The 15,939-nt window shown below is 40.6% G+C and overlaps 1 protein-coding gene across 5 annotated transcripts in view; it reads right to left on the bottom strand.

Annotated features, from left to right (window-relative positions):
* Positions 1-15,939, bottom strand: part of CNST (consortin, connexin sorting protein) — a 114,468-nt gene that overhangs the window by 70,511 nt on the left and 28,018 nt on the right. For 4 of the 5 annotated variants that reach the window (XM_019032513.4, XM_004028700.5, XM_063707086.1 and 1 more), the window contains exon 2: positions 12,289-12,718. The exons of the other annotated variant lie outside the window; for it this stretch is intronic. In XM_019032513.4, the coding sequence (XP_018888058.4) occupies positions 12,289-12,667 (379 nt within the window). In that variant the 5' untranslated portion in view covers positions 12,668-12,718. The remainder of the gene's footprint in view (positions 1-12,288; positions 12,719-15,939) is intronic. 5 annotated transcript variants of the gene reach the window in all.

Genomic DNA, 15,939 nt, shown 5'->3' on the forward strand with positions numbered 1-15,939 from the left:
CTCACTGCAGCCTCTGCCACCCGGGTTCAAGCAATTCTCCTGCCTCAGTCTCTCCAGTAGCCGGGCAGGGTGGCTCATGCCTATAATGGTACAGGCACGCGCCACCACCCCCGGCTAGTTTTTGTAGTTTTAGTAGAGATGGGGTTTCACCATGTTGGCCAGTTGGCCAGGCTGGTCTCAAACTCCTGACCTCAGGTGATCCACCCGCCTAGGCCTCCCAAAGTGCTGGGATTACAGTGTAAGCCATCACGTCCAGCCTTTTTTTCTTTTAATGGCTTTACTGAGATATAATTCTCATAACACATAATTCAATGGCTTTACTTCAGTACACTGTGTTGTACAACCATCACCATGTTACATTTTGGAACGTTTATTACCCCAAAGAGAAATCCCACATCCTTTAGCTGTCACCCCATCCCCCTACTGCCTCCCTAGCTCTAGGCAGCCAACTCATCTACTTGCTGTCCGTATAGATTTGCCTATTCTGGACATTTCACACATATGACCTCTTTCACTTAGCACCTTTTCAAGATTCATCCATGTTACACCATGTATTAGGATTTTATTTATTTTCATTGCCAAATAGCATGCATATAACCTCTACCTGCTTTTCATTTGTGTGACTACATTTTCAAATGTTCACTTGTGTGCCTTTTACAAACTAAGAGGCAGGCGCATATAACTTTGTTTAAAAAAACAAGACAACAAAAAACTCTTAATTGTAGTTCTCACCCTATCAGTGATGCCTAGAAACCATTATTTTAAACAAATGAAGACAAAACAGTCACTCTTTGTAGAGATCGTGATCCAGTAAAAACAAAAGGAGTAAACAGAAAAGCAAAAGGTGACTATTTAGAAAATGATTAAATATTGGAAAGTTTGACTTTCACAGTAAAGAACTGAGAAGCCAAGAGTCCCTAAACTCCCACCTAAGCTTCCACTAATCTGAGTCCTATAAAATCAGTAATAAAATACCGTATTTTAAAATATAGCCTATATTCTTATATCTAAAAACTTTTAAAAAGTCTTCATTCATCTAGGTTAATATGTATGTAACTGCATAAATACTCCCATGCATCTGGAGGTAAATCTCTTAATTTCTTAGTTTTGATTTCTTAATTTTTCTTCATATAAAATATCACATTACTTAAAAAATACCTAACTCATTACTGAGACTTGGAGAATGCTGTTTTTTTGGACAGAATTTGAAAGGTTTGATTGATTGTAATTCTTTTCTTTTTCACCTTCTCTCTGCATAGATACTGCATTTTAACAGCATGACTGAAATCATAAAAAAAAAAACTAGACAAAAAGAAAACTATCTAACTGGGCTGTCTGTACTATCATATATCCTGGGTTCCACCTGCAATCTCAGGAAAGGTGTTCAGAGGGAAAAAAGGAACTGTGAATAGAATTGCCATTACATTCTCACGGGGCCCTTGCCACAATCTGAGGCACCGACTTTCTCCTGGCATCCTTTAAGATGGGCCCCCGTGATCCCTGCCTCTTGGTATTTGTGCCCTTTTACAACCCCCTCCCGTAAGTACAAGTTGGACCCAGTAACCTGCTTCTAATGAAAGGAATATGCAGAAGTGATGGAATATCACTTCCAAAATTAGGTCATTAAAAAGGTATGACTTCCAGGTTGAGTGCTCTCTCTCTTTGACTGCTAGCCCTGGAGGAAGCCAGCTGTCATGGTGTAAGGCAGCCCTGTGGAGTGGGCCGTGTGGCGAGGGTCTGAGGCCTGCCAAGAACCATGTGACCTTGGAAGCAGATTATCCAACCTCTATCAAACCTTGAGATGACTATAGCCCTGGCCAACCCTTGACTGCAACCTCATAAGAGACTTAAGTCAGAAGCTCCAAGCTAAGCCACACACAGATTCTGACCCACAAAAACCACGAGATGATACATGTTTGCTGTTTTCAGCTGCTAAGTTTTGTTAGGCTGCAAGAGATAGCTAATACACAGACCATGCACAATTCTTCAATTTTCTGCTTTTTTATTATATTTTGTTGATCCCTTCCTCTGACGTTTGTACTTTCAATTGTAACAAACACCTTTCCCAACACTCCTGGAAATGGTGCAGTCTGTTGGAAAGAGCTAGATAACAGCAGGGAATGCATTTCTATCATTCTAACCATCAGTTTAGGGTCCTCTTATAAGTAAGTGGTATGTTACTCCCAACTATCAACCCTTAACTAAGCTTTCCACTAAAGGGTTTTCTCTCATTAGCATTCAGAATATCCAAGAGGTAATACTTCAAAACTCATCTCCTACCATCTTCCAAATTGCTCTCTCCATTCCATTCCACACACACACACTGAATGTGTGTCAGTTCTAGAAGCAAACAGACTATACACCCTTGCAATAATTTTATTTATTTATTTATTTATTTATTATTTTATTTTATTTTTGAGACTGAGTTTCGCTCTTGTTGCCCAGGCTAAAATGCAATGGCGTGATCTCGGCTCACCGCAACCTCCGCCTCCCAGGTTGAAGTGTTTCTCCCACCTCAGCCTCCTGAGTAGCTGGAATTACAGGCATGTGACACCACGCCCAGCTAATTTTGTATTTTTAGTAGAGATGGGGTTTCTCCATGTTGGTCAGGCTGGTCTCGAACTCCTGACCTCAGGTGATTCACCCGCCTCAGCCTCCCAAAGTGCTGGGATTACAGGTGTGAGCCACCGTGCCAGGCCATTAATTTTATTTAATACCTGCCTTCCCACTGGACTCCACCACGGGTCTAGGAGGGTAAGCACAAGATCTGCTTTGTCCTTACTGTATTCCTAATGCTTGGCAAATATTTCTACAATAGAAAAAATCACTAACAGTTGGTGGCTCATTATCATTTTTACCCTACCAACAGAACCTCATTGTTTTGTATTGTTTTGTTTTTTAATTTTTCGAGACAGGAGTCTCATTCTGTCACAGGATGGAGTGCAGTGGCGTAATCATGGCTCACTACAGCCTTGACCTCCCAGGCTCAAGTGATCCTCCTGCCTCAGTCTCCCGAGTAGCTGGGACTACAGATGTATGCCACCACACCTGCTATTTTTTTTTTATTTTTTGAAAAGACCAGGTCCTACTGTGTTGCCCAGGCTGGTCTTGAAACCCCTTGACTCAAGCAGTCCTCCTGCCTCGGCCTCCCAAAGTGCTGGGATTACAGGTGTGAGCCACCATGCCTGGCGTCTCATTGTTTAGTGCGAGAAGTAGGCCTCTGATGCATAGAAAACACATTCTAGCTCATTAGGAGCCCTAGATTCACATCCTAATTCTTATTCTGTCTCCTGCAAAAATGAACAATGTATTCTCTCAATTAAACCTTTAACTTCCTCACATGTAAAATCTAAGAAGTTAGACTAGGTCACTTTTAAGGCCCTCTCTGGCAGCTCTCCCAAATCTGTATCTCTAGCCAAGACCAGAAGCCTGTTTAACAGGTCTACTCAGACATCTACGACACCCCAGACACCTGACCCAAAAGCACAACACTGTCTTCTACTCTCTTCTCTCCAAACTTGCTCTTTCTCTCCCTGTATTCCGATGCTCAATAAATCAATAAATGGCATTATCAAGCATCCTGGTGCTTAAACCAGATAACTGGGAATTAGATTATCCTGGACTTTTTTTCATAACTAATTAATGATCCAGTCCTGTTAATTCCACCTCCTTAGTAACTCTGAATTCACTTACTTCTCTCCAGCCGTACAGCTACTCTCTCATTACAGATCACCAGCATCTCTGGCAGATATTATTGTAAAACCCCTTAACTCTGTATTGCTCTAATCTTGCATTGCTCCAACCAATTCTCCACACTGCAGACTGAGGAATCTTCTCAAAAATGCAATTCCCTTATTCAAACCTGTTGTTAAGGCCCAAACTGGTCATGTTAAAAACAATTTATAAGCTGGACTTTGCTAATCTTCTAAGCCTCCATCTCTCTACTGCTCTACTCTCTACTATTTCCCCTTGATTCACTCTTTTCTTTTATTCTGCTCAAGCAGGAATATTAGCAGATACTGAAATGTAGGATGCTCTCTTCTTGTCTTGTAAGCTCTAGCCCATGGTACGCCTGCCATCTCTGACGTCCTTCCTCTCCTCTTTGTCCCCACTGCTTTTACTTCACTAGCACCTATTTGTCCTAACTCAGCTTAGATACCAACTCTTCCTGACAACCTTCCCTAACTCTCCAGGACAGGTTACCTCCACGACCATGTGCTTACTTATGACTCCCGTCTGCTAGACTGCACTTGTTAGTTACGTGGCTCCCTCACTTGAGCATACAAAACTGAAAGGGAGGTGCACCAGCAGTTTTATAGTGCCCAGCAACAATGCTCAATAAATATCTATTGACTACGTAATCCTGTACGGATCTACAAAATAATGTCAGAAAAACTTTTATAAAGTGAAGAATTATTCTGTTATGTAAAGTTATCATCTAGTCTATATTAATTAAAATCTTTTTGTGGTAGGCAGAATAACAGCTCCCAAAGACGCGCATGTCCCCATACCCAGAACTTATAAATATGCTGCCCGCTTTGGCCTCCCAAAGTGTTCGGATTACAGGTGTCAGCCATTGTGCCCAGCCCAGCTGATCTTTAAAAAGGGAGATTATCCTGCAATATATGGGTGGACCCAGTGTAATCACAAGGGACCTTAAACGTGGAAGAGAGAGGCAGAAGTGTCAGCTGGTCAAAGTGATGCAATGTGAGGACTTGGGCTCACTTCAAAGCCACTGCTGGCCTTGAAGATGGAGGAAGGGTAACAGAAGCTGGGGAATGTGGGAAGCCTCTAGAATCCGGAAAAGGCAAGGAAACAGATTCTCCCAGGGAGCGTCCAGAAAGGGACACAGCCCTGCTAACACCTTGATGGTAGCCCAGTAGGAACCATGTCAGATTCTTCACCTACAGAACTGTAAGATAATAAATTTGTGTTGTCGTGTGTTTAAAGCCACTAGATTTGTAAATTTGTGATAACTTGTTCCGGTAGCAATAGAAAACTAACACACTTTTAATATTGGGGCTTTTTTTTTTTCCTAAGACAGTTTTGGCTAGTGACCTTGAAGTCTCTTCTGACTGTGAAATTATTTGACTCTATATAAATCAGGGACTCTTTATTCTATTCTTACTAGCTGACCTTCAGAAAAGACACGACCTGCCTTCATTGATCAATCCCTTAAAGAAGGAAGAGTAAAATGAGAGGCTACTGTTTCTGCATGTCATTGTCCAAAGAAATGTTAACTTAAAAGAGGTGGAACATCTACTAGGAGCAGAAATAAGGTAAACCAGGACTTCTGAATTCTGAAAGTGTGGTATGTACTCCTAAGGGAGTTAAACTGTCCGTTTATCTACCTAGTGAGTAGAATGGGTTACAATCACAAAACATCAACCCCAGTCCCTATCATTCCGCTTACAGGGGCTTAGCCAGGCATTTACATTTTAAAAATTTGAATGCACTTAGGCAGGGCATGATGTAGACTCCTGTTCACCACAGTCCCCACCAATCTCAGGGATCTCAACTCTGGCCAGTACAGATATTACCCAATTGTCTCCATAAAGCTGATTTAGAGGCCAGCTATCAATGTTCTACTATAGCCGAAGTCAATATATAAAAATGCAAATAGGCCTTTGGGGATTCATATTTTATGGCATTACTAGTTATTACTTTTGATATCAGTTAACATCCCAAAAAGCAGGTTGCATCTGACATTAAACTAGTATGGAACTGGAAATATATTTTTAGGAATGTACATTAGGGGAATGGGGCAGGGACAGGTACATCTGAAAAGAGACAGTATTAAAAAGTTCCTAGGAAATAAAAATAGTACTGACAAAAGAAGTAAAATGGACTTAAAGTCAAATCAAATTAATTTCTTAATTTTGCTTAATGGTACTCCCAGTCACGCCACTCAAAAATCATCTTGTGTAGCTGGTGCAGTGGCTCATGCCTCTAATCCTAGCACTTTAGGGGGCCAAAGCTGGTGGATGGCTTGAGCCTAGGAATTCAGGACCAGCCGGGGCAACACGGCAAAAACCCGTCACTACAAAAAAAAAAAAAAAAATTCAGCTGAGCGCAGTGGCATGCGCTTGTAGTCCCAGCTACTTGGGAGGCTGAGGTGAGAGAATCACCTGAGCCTGGGAACTTGCGGATGTTTTTGAGCCACGAGCACGCCACTGCACTCCAGCCTAGGTGACAGAACAAAATCCTGTCTTAAATAAATAAATAAATAAATAAATAAATACCATCTTGTGGCACACATAAACACAACAACTACCATTTAGAAGAACCTGTTTTATGCTGGGTACTTTACAAAGTGCTTTACATACAGAGTCATTCATTCTAAGGACAATCCTGCAAGACATGTAGGGTCAGCCTTCCTTACAGATGAGAAAAGGGGTTCAGGGAAATGAGCTCCTTTTCTAAGATCATATAGGTAAGAACAGGCAGAACCGAGACTCAAATAACAAAGATTCAAATCCAAAGTCTTTGTTCTCACTACACCCGCCTGACTCAGGCTTTTTAAGGTTCTAGCTTCCTTGTCATCCTTCAGCTGGCCACACTGTGAAGGCCTCCAGAGAAACAAGTCAGGGCACTGATAGTGGCAGGTCAATTGAGAAAGGTCTTCCCTTCCCAGTTTCCATGTGCTGCCTATTTCTGGCTTCCCGCCATTTGCTGAACTGTTTTGTTAAATGCTTTGATACTATGGTGACTAGCGCTGAGTAAATATCTAATGTTGTTATGACAACCATAAAACACATAATCTAAACTTGTCTCATACAAATATATAAAATTTATGGGACAGTGGTAGCCACGGCTTGGGGAAGGGAAGAATGAGGAGTGACTGCTAATGGGTACATGATTTCTTCCTGGAGGATAAAATGTTCTGGAATTAGATTGTACAACTTTGTGAATATACTAAAACCACTAAATTATACCCTTTAAAAAGGTGAATTTTATGGTATACGAATTACAAGTTTTTTAAAACTACATGGAGATAATCAAATAGTCAGATATTAACAGGTGTTGGTGAAGATGTAGAGAAACTGTAACCCTCATACAGTGCTGGCAGGACTGTAAAATGGTGCAGTTGCTTTGGAAAACTGTTTGGCATAAAGTTACCATATGATCCAGCAATTCCACTCCTAGAGATATATAACGAAGAGAAATGAAAACACATGTCTCTACAAAAACTTGTACAGCAATGTCCATAGAATAGTCAAAAAGTGGAAACAACCCAACCATCCCTCAGCTGATGTATAAATGAAATACGGTCTATCCATGCAACAGAATATTATTTGACCACAAAAAGGAACAAAGTACTGATATATGCTACAAAATGGGTCAACCATGAAAACATGTTAAATGAAAGAAGCCAGTCAAAGACCATCTATTGTATGATTCCACTGATATGCAATGTTCAGAGTAGACAAATCTATAGAAAAAGAAAGTAGATTAATGGCTGCCTCGGGTTGGGATGTCTAAGTGGAAGTAAGAAGTGGGTGCTAATATGTAAGTGGCTGCTTTGTGTGGTGAAGAAAACATACTAAAATTGACTGCTGATGGTTACACATCCCTGTGAGTATACCAAAAATCAATGAATTATATATTTTAAGTAGGTGAATTGCATGTATATGAATTACACCTTAATAAAGCTGTTTAAAAAACACATTAATTTCCATTGTTTTTCTCCCCCCAGGTAAGAAGTAATGTGAAAAATAATAATAAATAAGTAATGGTCATTAGTTTTTAGGATAATATTTACCTAAAGCTTTCCCATTTTAACTACAGTGAAAAATTTTTTCTTTTTTTTTTTTTTTTTTTGAGACAGGATCTCACTCTGTCTCCAAGTTGGGGTGCAGTGGTGCAACCATGCAGCTCACTGCTGCTGTGATCCTCCCACCTCAGTCTCCCAAGTAGCTGGGACTACAGGCATGTGCCACCATGCCCAGCTAATTATTTTACTTTTTGTAGAGATGAGGTCTCCCTGTGTTGCCCAGGCTGGTCACAAACTCCTTGGCTCAAGCAATCCTCCCACCTTGGCTTCTTAAAGTGCTACAATTATAGGCATGAGCCAGTGCACCCGCCCTATAATGAAAACTTGTTGTAACACAGCTTGAAATCCTGCTTAGTTAAGCATATCAAGGGGATTCATTTCTCTTAAGAGGGAAAAAAAAAAAAGCTCTTTATATGATGACACCTGGACTTCCCTGAGGCTAAGATCAAGGTTTTAGCCACTGACACAAATACTGCCTCCAGCAAACCCATAAACAGTGACATGTCTCCTAATGACATGACTATTAGGAATGACGTGACTATTAGTGACAAGAGTCCTGCACTATCATTTTTTTTCCAGTACTAGCCTTTGGACAGTAGTAATTGAAAAATGACTACAAATTAAACTAGACAAGGGAGCATAAGAGTGAATAAATTTACTTTATTTTACATGTTCTTTTTTTGTCTTTTTTTTCTTTATTTTTATATTTTACATTTTCTAAAAAGTGTTACAAGAACATCTACCTACAAAAAACTGCATTTCTGGTTTGCAACTGAATATCATGTTTTTTATACGTCATTTCACATTTGAGAAGCTATTCAATTATTAGAAAAGTACGCATCTGAAAAATTTGAAACTTTATTTACTTAGGAGCTACGAATTTAACCGAAAAATTAGAGTAAACACATCCTTGTCTAAACTCCTATGCATAAACTCTTTGCATTATTTTTGACATGGAGGATGGAAGCAAGATGGGAAACAAATGTAGGGGGCTTTTGCAGTACTCCAGCTGAAGATGCTGCCGAACTGTGGCAGTGAAGATGGAGAGAAACAGACTGACTTGAGAGATCACAGGGAGATAACATTACTCAGACCGGGTGATGGATACATACTGAGAGACGACAGGCTGAAGCAAGTTCTTAGGGTGGGGTCCCAGCAACTAAACTCTGAGGGAAGCTTTCCAGGCAATACTAAAGCTTCTTCCCATTCTAGGTCTCTTCCACATCTAGAAAGGATTAATTCCACACCCAAAAGAATCCTATTCAGTTTAAAATTAAGGGTCCCCCATCTCAAACACCTGTGCCCTGCTAACTCACCCCAGGACACTCAGTCCCACCTCGTCCACGGCCAGCCCGGGCAGACAGGAGTATCCTTTCTTTTAATTTATCAACAAAACTTAAAAGACAAACAAAAATGTATCTGTAAAATATAAAAACTCTATAGATGCACTAGAGGCGAATCACCACATTTTATTCAAGTATAGAGTATACCATCTCTACCATGAAATCTAAGAAACTCAAAGCTTAAAAAGGAATTTCATAGATTTAGGTAGATGAAGATCATCATTATACAGATGACAACAACAAAGTAGAGACTGCTTCAGTCTCACCAAGTGACCTGGAATCATAAGATTTGTACTTGGGTTTTATAACTCCTCATTCTGTTTTCTTACTCTTTTGAGACAAGGTCTGGCACTATCGCCTAGACTGGAGTGCAATGGCAGGATCTTGGCTCACTGCAACCTCCGCCTCCCAGGCTCAAACCATTCTCTCACCTCAGCCTCCCAAGTAGCTGGGACTACAGGTGCATGCCACCAGGCCCAGCTAATTTTTGTATTTTTTTAGAGATGGGGTTTCACCATGTTGGCCAGGCTGGTCTCGAACTCCTGAGCACAAGTGATCTGCCCTGTCAGCCTCCCAAAGTGCTGGGATTACAGGTGTGAGCCACCACGCCTGGCCTTTCTTACTCTCTTAAACTCACTTTATATAAGATATAGAAAATAATGTTTAAAGTAAGCTGTATAAAGACTATCCCTAGATTTTATAAATCATATGTTTCAAATGCATTAGGGAATAGTAATATTAAACATATCTTCTCACAGTATTATAAATACTAAATAACTTTAAATTATAAGCTGGGCCCACTGGTGTACACCTGTACTCCCAGGTACTCAAGAAGCTGAGATAAAAGGATCACTTGAACCCAGGAGTTTGAAACTAACCTGGGCGAGGTAGCATGATCCTGTCTCTAAAATAAATATAATAATAATATAATCACACCTAAGGAAAGTGGAATAAAGGCCATGGAAGGGAGGAGTAAAAGGACTCACAATCTTAAAGCTATGACTGACTCACAGGTATGCAACTAAGTATCAGTTCTTAAAGACATCACAAGATGCCTGTAATCCCAACACTTTGGGAGGCCTAGGCAGGAGGATCGCTTGAGGCCAGAAATTCAAGATCAGCCTGGGCAACAGTGCGAGATTCTTTATCTACAAAAATAAAAAGAAAAGAAAAATTAGTCAGGCATGGTAGCACACGCCTGTTGTCCCAGCTACTCCAGAGGCTGAGGTGGGAGAATCGTTTGTGCCTGGGAGGTCAAGGCTGCAGAGAGCCATGGTCACGCCACTGCACTTCAGCCTGGGTGACAGAGTGAAACCCTGTCTTGAAAATAAAATAAAATCACAAAATCAGATTGAGAGGCCTGGTGAATTTGCCCTTGAATGATAGTTATAGAACAAACTGATTTATATATACATAGTACTGTAAATATCCTCTGCTTATTAGATCTTTTAAGAAATGCTTTTGCTGGGCACGGTGGCTCACGCCTTTAATCCCAGCACTTTGGGAGGCAGAGGTGGGCGGATCACGAGGTCAGGAGTTTGAGACCAGCCTGGACAACACGGTGAAACCTTGTCTCTATTAAAAATACAAAAAAATTAGCTGGGCATGGTAGTGCACACCTGTGATCCCAGCTACTCAGGAGGCTGAGGCAGGAGAATCATCTGAGGCAGGAAAATTGCTTGAATCCAGGAGGCGGAGGTTGCAGTGAGCTGAGATTGCACCACTGCACTCCATACTGGGTGACAGAGTGAGACTCGCCTCAAAAAAAAGAAAAAAAAAAAAAAAGCTTTCATATCCCTGGTTAAAAATTATTTTGAGTCTACTAAGAAAAAGATACAGGGACAGGAAAAGCCAAATTATGAGTTACATTAACCAGAAAGCCGGATTATGAATTATATTAAAAAGTTTTCAAATTACTTTATTGAATAAATATGGATTTTGTAGAAACTGAAAAGTTTTGTATTTTACTTCAAATTTTAAAAATACAAATAAAAATATGATATAGACAGGTATATTTCTAATTAACCAAAGAAGAGAACAGAAGATGAAGAGACATTCTTCTTCATCTACTTAGTTCACCAGAGTCTGATGTAAAATCTGTTGGCTTGGGTAAAAAGTGGTACTACACTAAGGAATCCAGTCTAGGGCATACCAAAACTTTCTAGTCCCACATGTTTCTGATAAAAAAAATAACCAGAGGCTGCCTTTTCCCAAGGGAGCCCTGTGATTCAGGCCAAAAATTCCATAGCTCTAAACTTCAACTGCCAAACTGCATACCAAACAAGAAATACTCTGAATTACTTTCTAACCAAAGTGATACAGATAATTAGAACCAGACGTCTTATTCAACACTACATATTAAAGTGTATATTAATATATGTTTATGTATTTTATTTACCTGCTGAGTGAGATGGAAAGATCTATAAAGAGGTCATAGTAGCATCTAAACTCACAGGTTAGAGATCAAAGCCACAGGAATGACAGAAGGCAATTTTTAAGGTTGATATTGGTAGAAAATGGTCTAATTTATAAAGGAGGGAGAGGAGATTGCATATATTTAAAGTACCTAATGTGAAAACATGTACAAAGGATGTCAATTTCAGCACTTTTTCTTTTCTTTTTTTTGAGACGAAGTCTCACTCTGTAGCCAGGCTAGAGTGCAGTGGCGTGATCTTGGCTTACTGCAACCTCCGCCTCCCAGGTTCAAGCGATTCTCCTGCCTCAGCCTCCAGAGTAGCTGGGATTACAGGTACACGCCACTGCACCCAGCTCATCTTTTGTATTTTTAGTAGAGATGGGGTTTCACCATGTTGGCCAGGCTGGTCTTGAACCCCCGACCTCAGGTAATCCACCCACCTCGGCCTCCCAAAGTGCTAATTACAGGCGTGAGCCACCGTACCCGGCCTCAGCACTGTTTATGATAGTAAAAGACTGGGAAGGGCCATAAGGAAGTGATTAAATAAATTGTGTTACACCCACACGGTGGAACAGCGTGGAGACGTATCACACTGGAATATCATGCAGTTGGATCTACTTGTGCTATGGCGGAACTAGCTCCAGAATATCGTAAGAAAAGAAGCAAGATGCGGGACAGTAAACACAGTATGGGAGGGGAAGGAGGTTTATTTTTAATTAATTAAAGAAGAGGATAAATACTATTTTAAAAAATACCTGGTGGTATCTTCTTAGCAGTCCCTTTTTTGCTTCTTGGACTTCTTTTTCCAGGTATTTTTTTGTCCTTTCCCAAGAAGGCCTGTTCATCTCTGGAGGCTTCACAAAGGGTGTTTTGCGAGTTCTCACCTGCAGCCACCTCGCAGCTCAATGTGCAGCTTTCATTATTATTGAGACTGTCCTGCTCAGACACTTGGGGCTTTCCCATTGCACTGTCACTGCTGGTCAGATGCTCATGCCCCTCCCCGTCAAGCTGATTTTCATTTTCATCTGATGCAGAAGGCAGGCAGGTCACACTCCTTTCCACGCTGTCACCAGGATGACATCCATCTTGTGGTTCTATTTGCAGATTATATGTAGGAGTATCGCTGTCATCCATTAGAGCATCCTTTGGTGAACCATTTAAAGTTACATTAAAGACCTTCCATGTCTACAATGACAAAAAGAAAAAAGCTACTTCATTTTCTAACCTTTGCAGATTCTCAGTGATCTTTGATTTTCCCCTTCTCTTAGGTTGTTTCATTGTAAACAGGGAAGAGAAGGAAATGACTTAAGTTTATTCCCTTTCACCATACGCAACCCAACCCCAAACTCAGCTAGTTCTCACGGGAATACTACAGGTGTCAAGCCTGTCTCCTCATGATGATCACCTGAGAGGCTGCCCAAATTCTATTCTAGACCATTACATCAGAATCTCTGAGGATGGAACCTAGGCACCACTATTTTTTAAGTTCTCTAGGTAAGTCTAATGTGCATCAGGTTGGGACCACTGCCTGAATGAAATGACTAGTTAAATAGGTTATGTGCTGAAATTAGTCTCTTATGTTAATCCCTGGACACTCAGCAGACAACTGAAAGCTAGTTGTATAAGTTCTTCTCCGGCTAAACAGCAGCAATATTTGGAAATGAAAACGTTTGAAGATTTTTTAAAAAAATAACCTAGAAAAAAGTATGTGAGGGGAAGTTTAGGTAGCATATATTTATACTATCGTTTTATCTTTTATTTCCTAAAAATAAGCCCTGGAAGGTACCTTAGAGTTGTCATCAAAATCCTTTTGAACACTTAAAACAAAAAAAAAAAAAAAAAAAAAAGGCCATGGTTAACTCTAGGCTACTCTTAGTGTAGAATTGGAAGAAATGCTAAATCTGCTTGAAGGATACCACTAATATTTTTAAAATTTACAAAACAGACTGCAAGCCCTTTATCAGTCATCTTTTATTTCCTCTTATTATCTACAAGTGTATTACATTTTAAGAAAAATGATAGGTATGAAAGAAATAATCCAGTAATTCTGGAAAAAAACCTCAGCGAGAGGACTTCTAAAGATTCTTCAACTTAATGAGTAGAAATGCTTAATCTTTAGAAACTACATTGTAAAGTACAGTCTCTAAAACCATGAAAAGTACAAGATAAAATATTCACCCTATACCATTAAGGAAGGAGACCACCACTTCTCCTGCTGCCCTCCTCTCTCCCACTTTTGCCTAGTTTATAAGACAGGCGAAAAGGGAGAAAGCAAAAAGTTGGAAAGAAACAGAAGTAAGATAAATAGCCAGATGACCCTGGCACCACCACCCGGCCCTGGTGGTTAAAAAAATAATAATAATATTAACCCCTGACCTAAAGTACTTGTGTTATCTGTAAATTCCAGACATCGTATGAGGAAGCCCTGCAAAACTTTCTGTTCTGTCAGCTGATGCATGTAGCCCCCAGTCACATTCCCCACGCTTGCTCGATCTATCACAACCCTTTCACGTGGACCCCTTAAGAGTTGTAAGCCCTTAAAAGGGCCAAGAATTTCTTTTTCAGGGAGCTTGGCTCTTAAGATGCAAGTCTGCCGAGGCTCCCGGCCGAATAAAGCCTCTTCCTTCTTTAATGAGGAGTTTTGTCTGTGGCTCGTCCTGCTACACCATCACATATTTTCAGCATATTTTGCAACTGGAATATTTTATTTAAAGATAAAAGTATTGTTTGACAAATACTAAAATATCTAAATCTGGCTGGTATTATTTTCCTTAAAATATATACTACCTATCTCTACTGATCTGTGAAACTGGTAACATCCTCAGCTGTTTTCCCATTTATGTAATTAAGAGGTATTCTAACACGTATTTGCAACTGAAAGCATAAGGTTTTACTTTCACCTTCAAGAGACATGGAGGTCACATGCCAAGGGGGATGGTGGAACTAGGAAGCATCATATAGAGAGCCCAAAACAGTAACAGTCACCTCTTGCTAAGGCTCTATCATGCAACAGAAACTGCGCCAGGGACCAGGTACAGTGGCTCACACCTATAATTCCAACACTTTGGGAGGCCAGGGTTGGAGGATAATTTGAGTCCAGAAGTTTGGGACCAGCCTGGGCAACACAGTGAGACCCTGTCTCTCTATATATAAATTTTTATAAATTAGCCGGATGTGGTAATCGCACCCATAGTCCCAGCTACTCAGGGGGCTGAGGTGGCAGGATTGATTGAGCTCAGGAGGTGGAGGGTGCAGTGAGCCAACCAAGTGAGCCATGATCGTGTCGCTGCACTCCAGCCTGGATGACAGAGTCAGACCCTGTCTCAAAAGACAAAACAAAACAGAAGCTGTGCCAGGAACCTCATACCTTCTACCTTATTTCTAGTACTCAAAGCAAGCCTACATCGTGGGTATTCACAGGGTTTTAGACGAAAAATCTGAAACTGAGAGAGGCAAAATAACTTAAGATCATATTCCTGGAAAGAAATGGAACTGGATCTGAAACTAGTTCCTCCTGACATTGGATCCCAGGTGGTACAGCATCATGGGTAAGAGTGCAGGCAGACCTAGGTTCAAGTTTGGCTCTGCCATTTAACAAGCTGTTTTTGCAACTTTACTAAAGTTACTTAGCATCCACAAGCCTCAGTTTTCTCATCTGTAAAACTGAAGAACTGTAATACCTACCTCAAGGGGTCATTTTTGAAGCTTAGACAACACCGCTGGTAAAGCAGTTAGTCGAGTATTTGGCCCACAGTAAACGCTCAATAAAAGTTATTACTTCCCAAATCTCACAGGTTGATACAAAGCACTGATAAGTTTACTCAACTGAGTACTTAGCCTTACTGTAGGTTCTGTAACAGCTTTTCCAGACATCCCACAAATGATCAGGTTCCTAACGACAGACTGATGCTAAGCAGCATCATTTGAGAAGGCTGAAGTATGAATTTATGATAGCGATATCTCATTCAGTTCCTGGAGTGTTTAATATCCATTCTCAGCACTCTGTTTCAGATGACTAAGAAACTTAGAAATTAGTCATTAAGACCTCTTGCTGTGGCTGGGCTTGGTGGCTCATGTCTGTTACTCCAGCACTCTGGGAGACTGAGGCCAGAGGACTGCCTGAGGCCAGGAGTTCAAGATCAGCCTGCGTAACATAGCGAGACCCTGTCTCTTTAAGAAAAACTAAAAACCAAAAAATCGAAAGACTCTTTGGTAAGTATTAAGTTACAGATCATATTTACAGCTTTGTTGAGTGTCATGTGCCAAACCCTGACTTAAACTGTTTAGACTAACACTCCTATTCAATTCCTGCAATTACCCTAGCAGACAGGTAATCTTAGTGCCATTTTACTGATAAGAAGCCAAGACTCATATCTCATCAAGTCCCTCAGCTAGTAAGTTTAGAA

The sequence above is a fragment of the Gorilla gorilla genome, chromosome 1 (assembly GCF_029281585.2).
Source record: "Gorilla gorilla gorilla isolate KB3781 chromosome 1, NHGRI_mGorGor1-v2.1_pri, whole genome shotgun sequence".
NCBI lineage: Eukaryota > Metazoa > Chordata > Mammalia > Primates > Hominidae > Gorilla > Gorilla gorilla.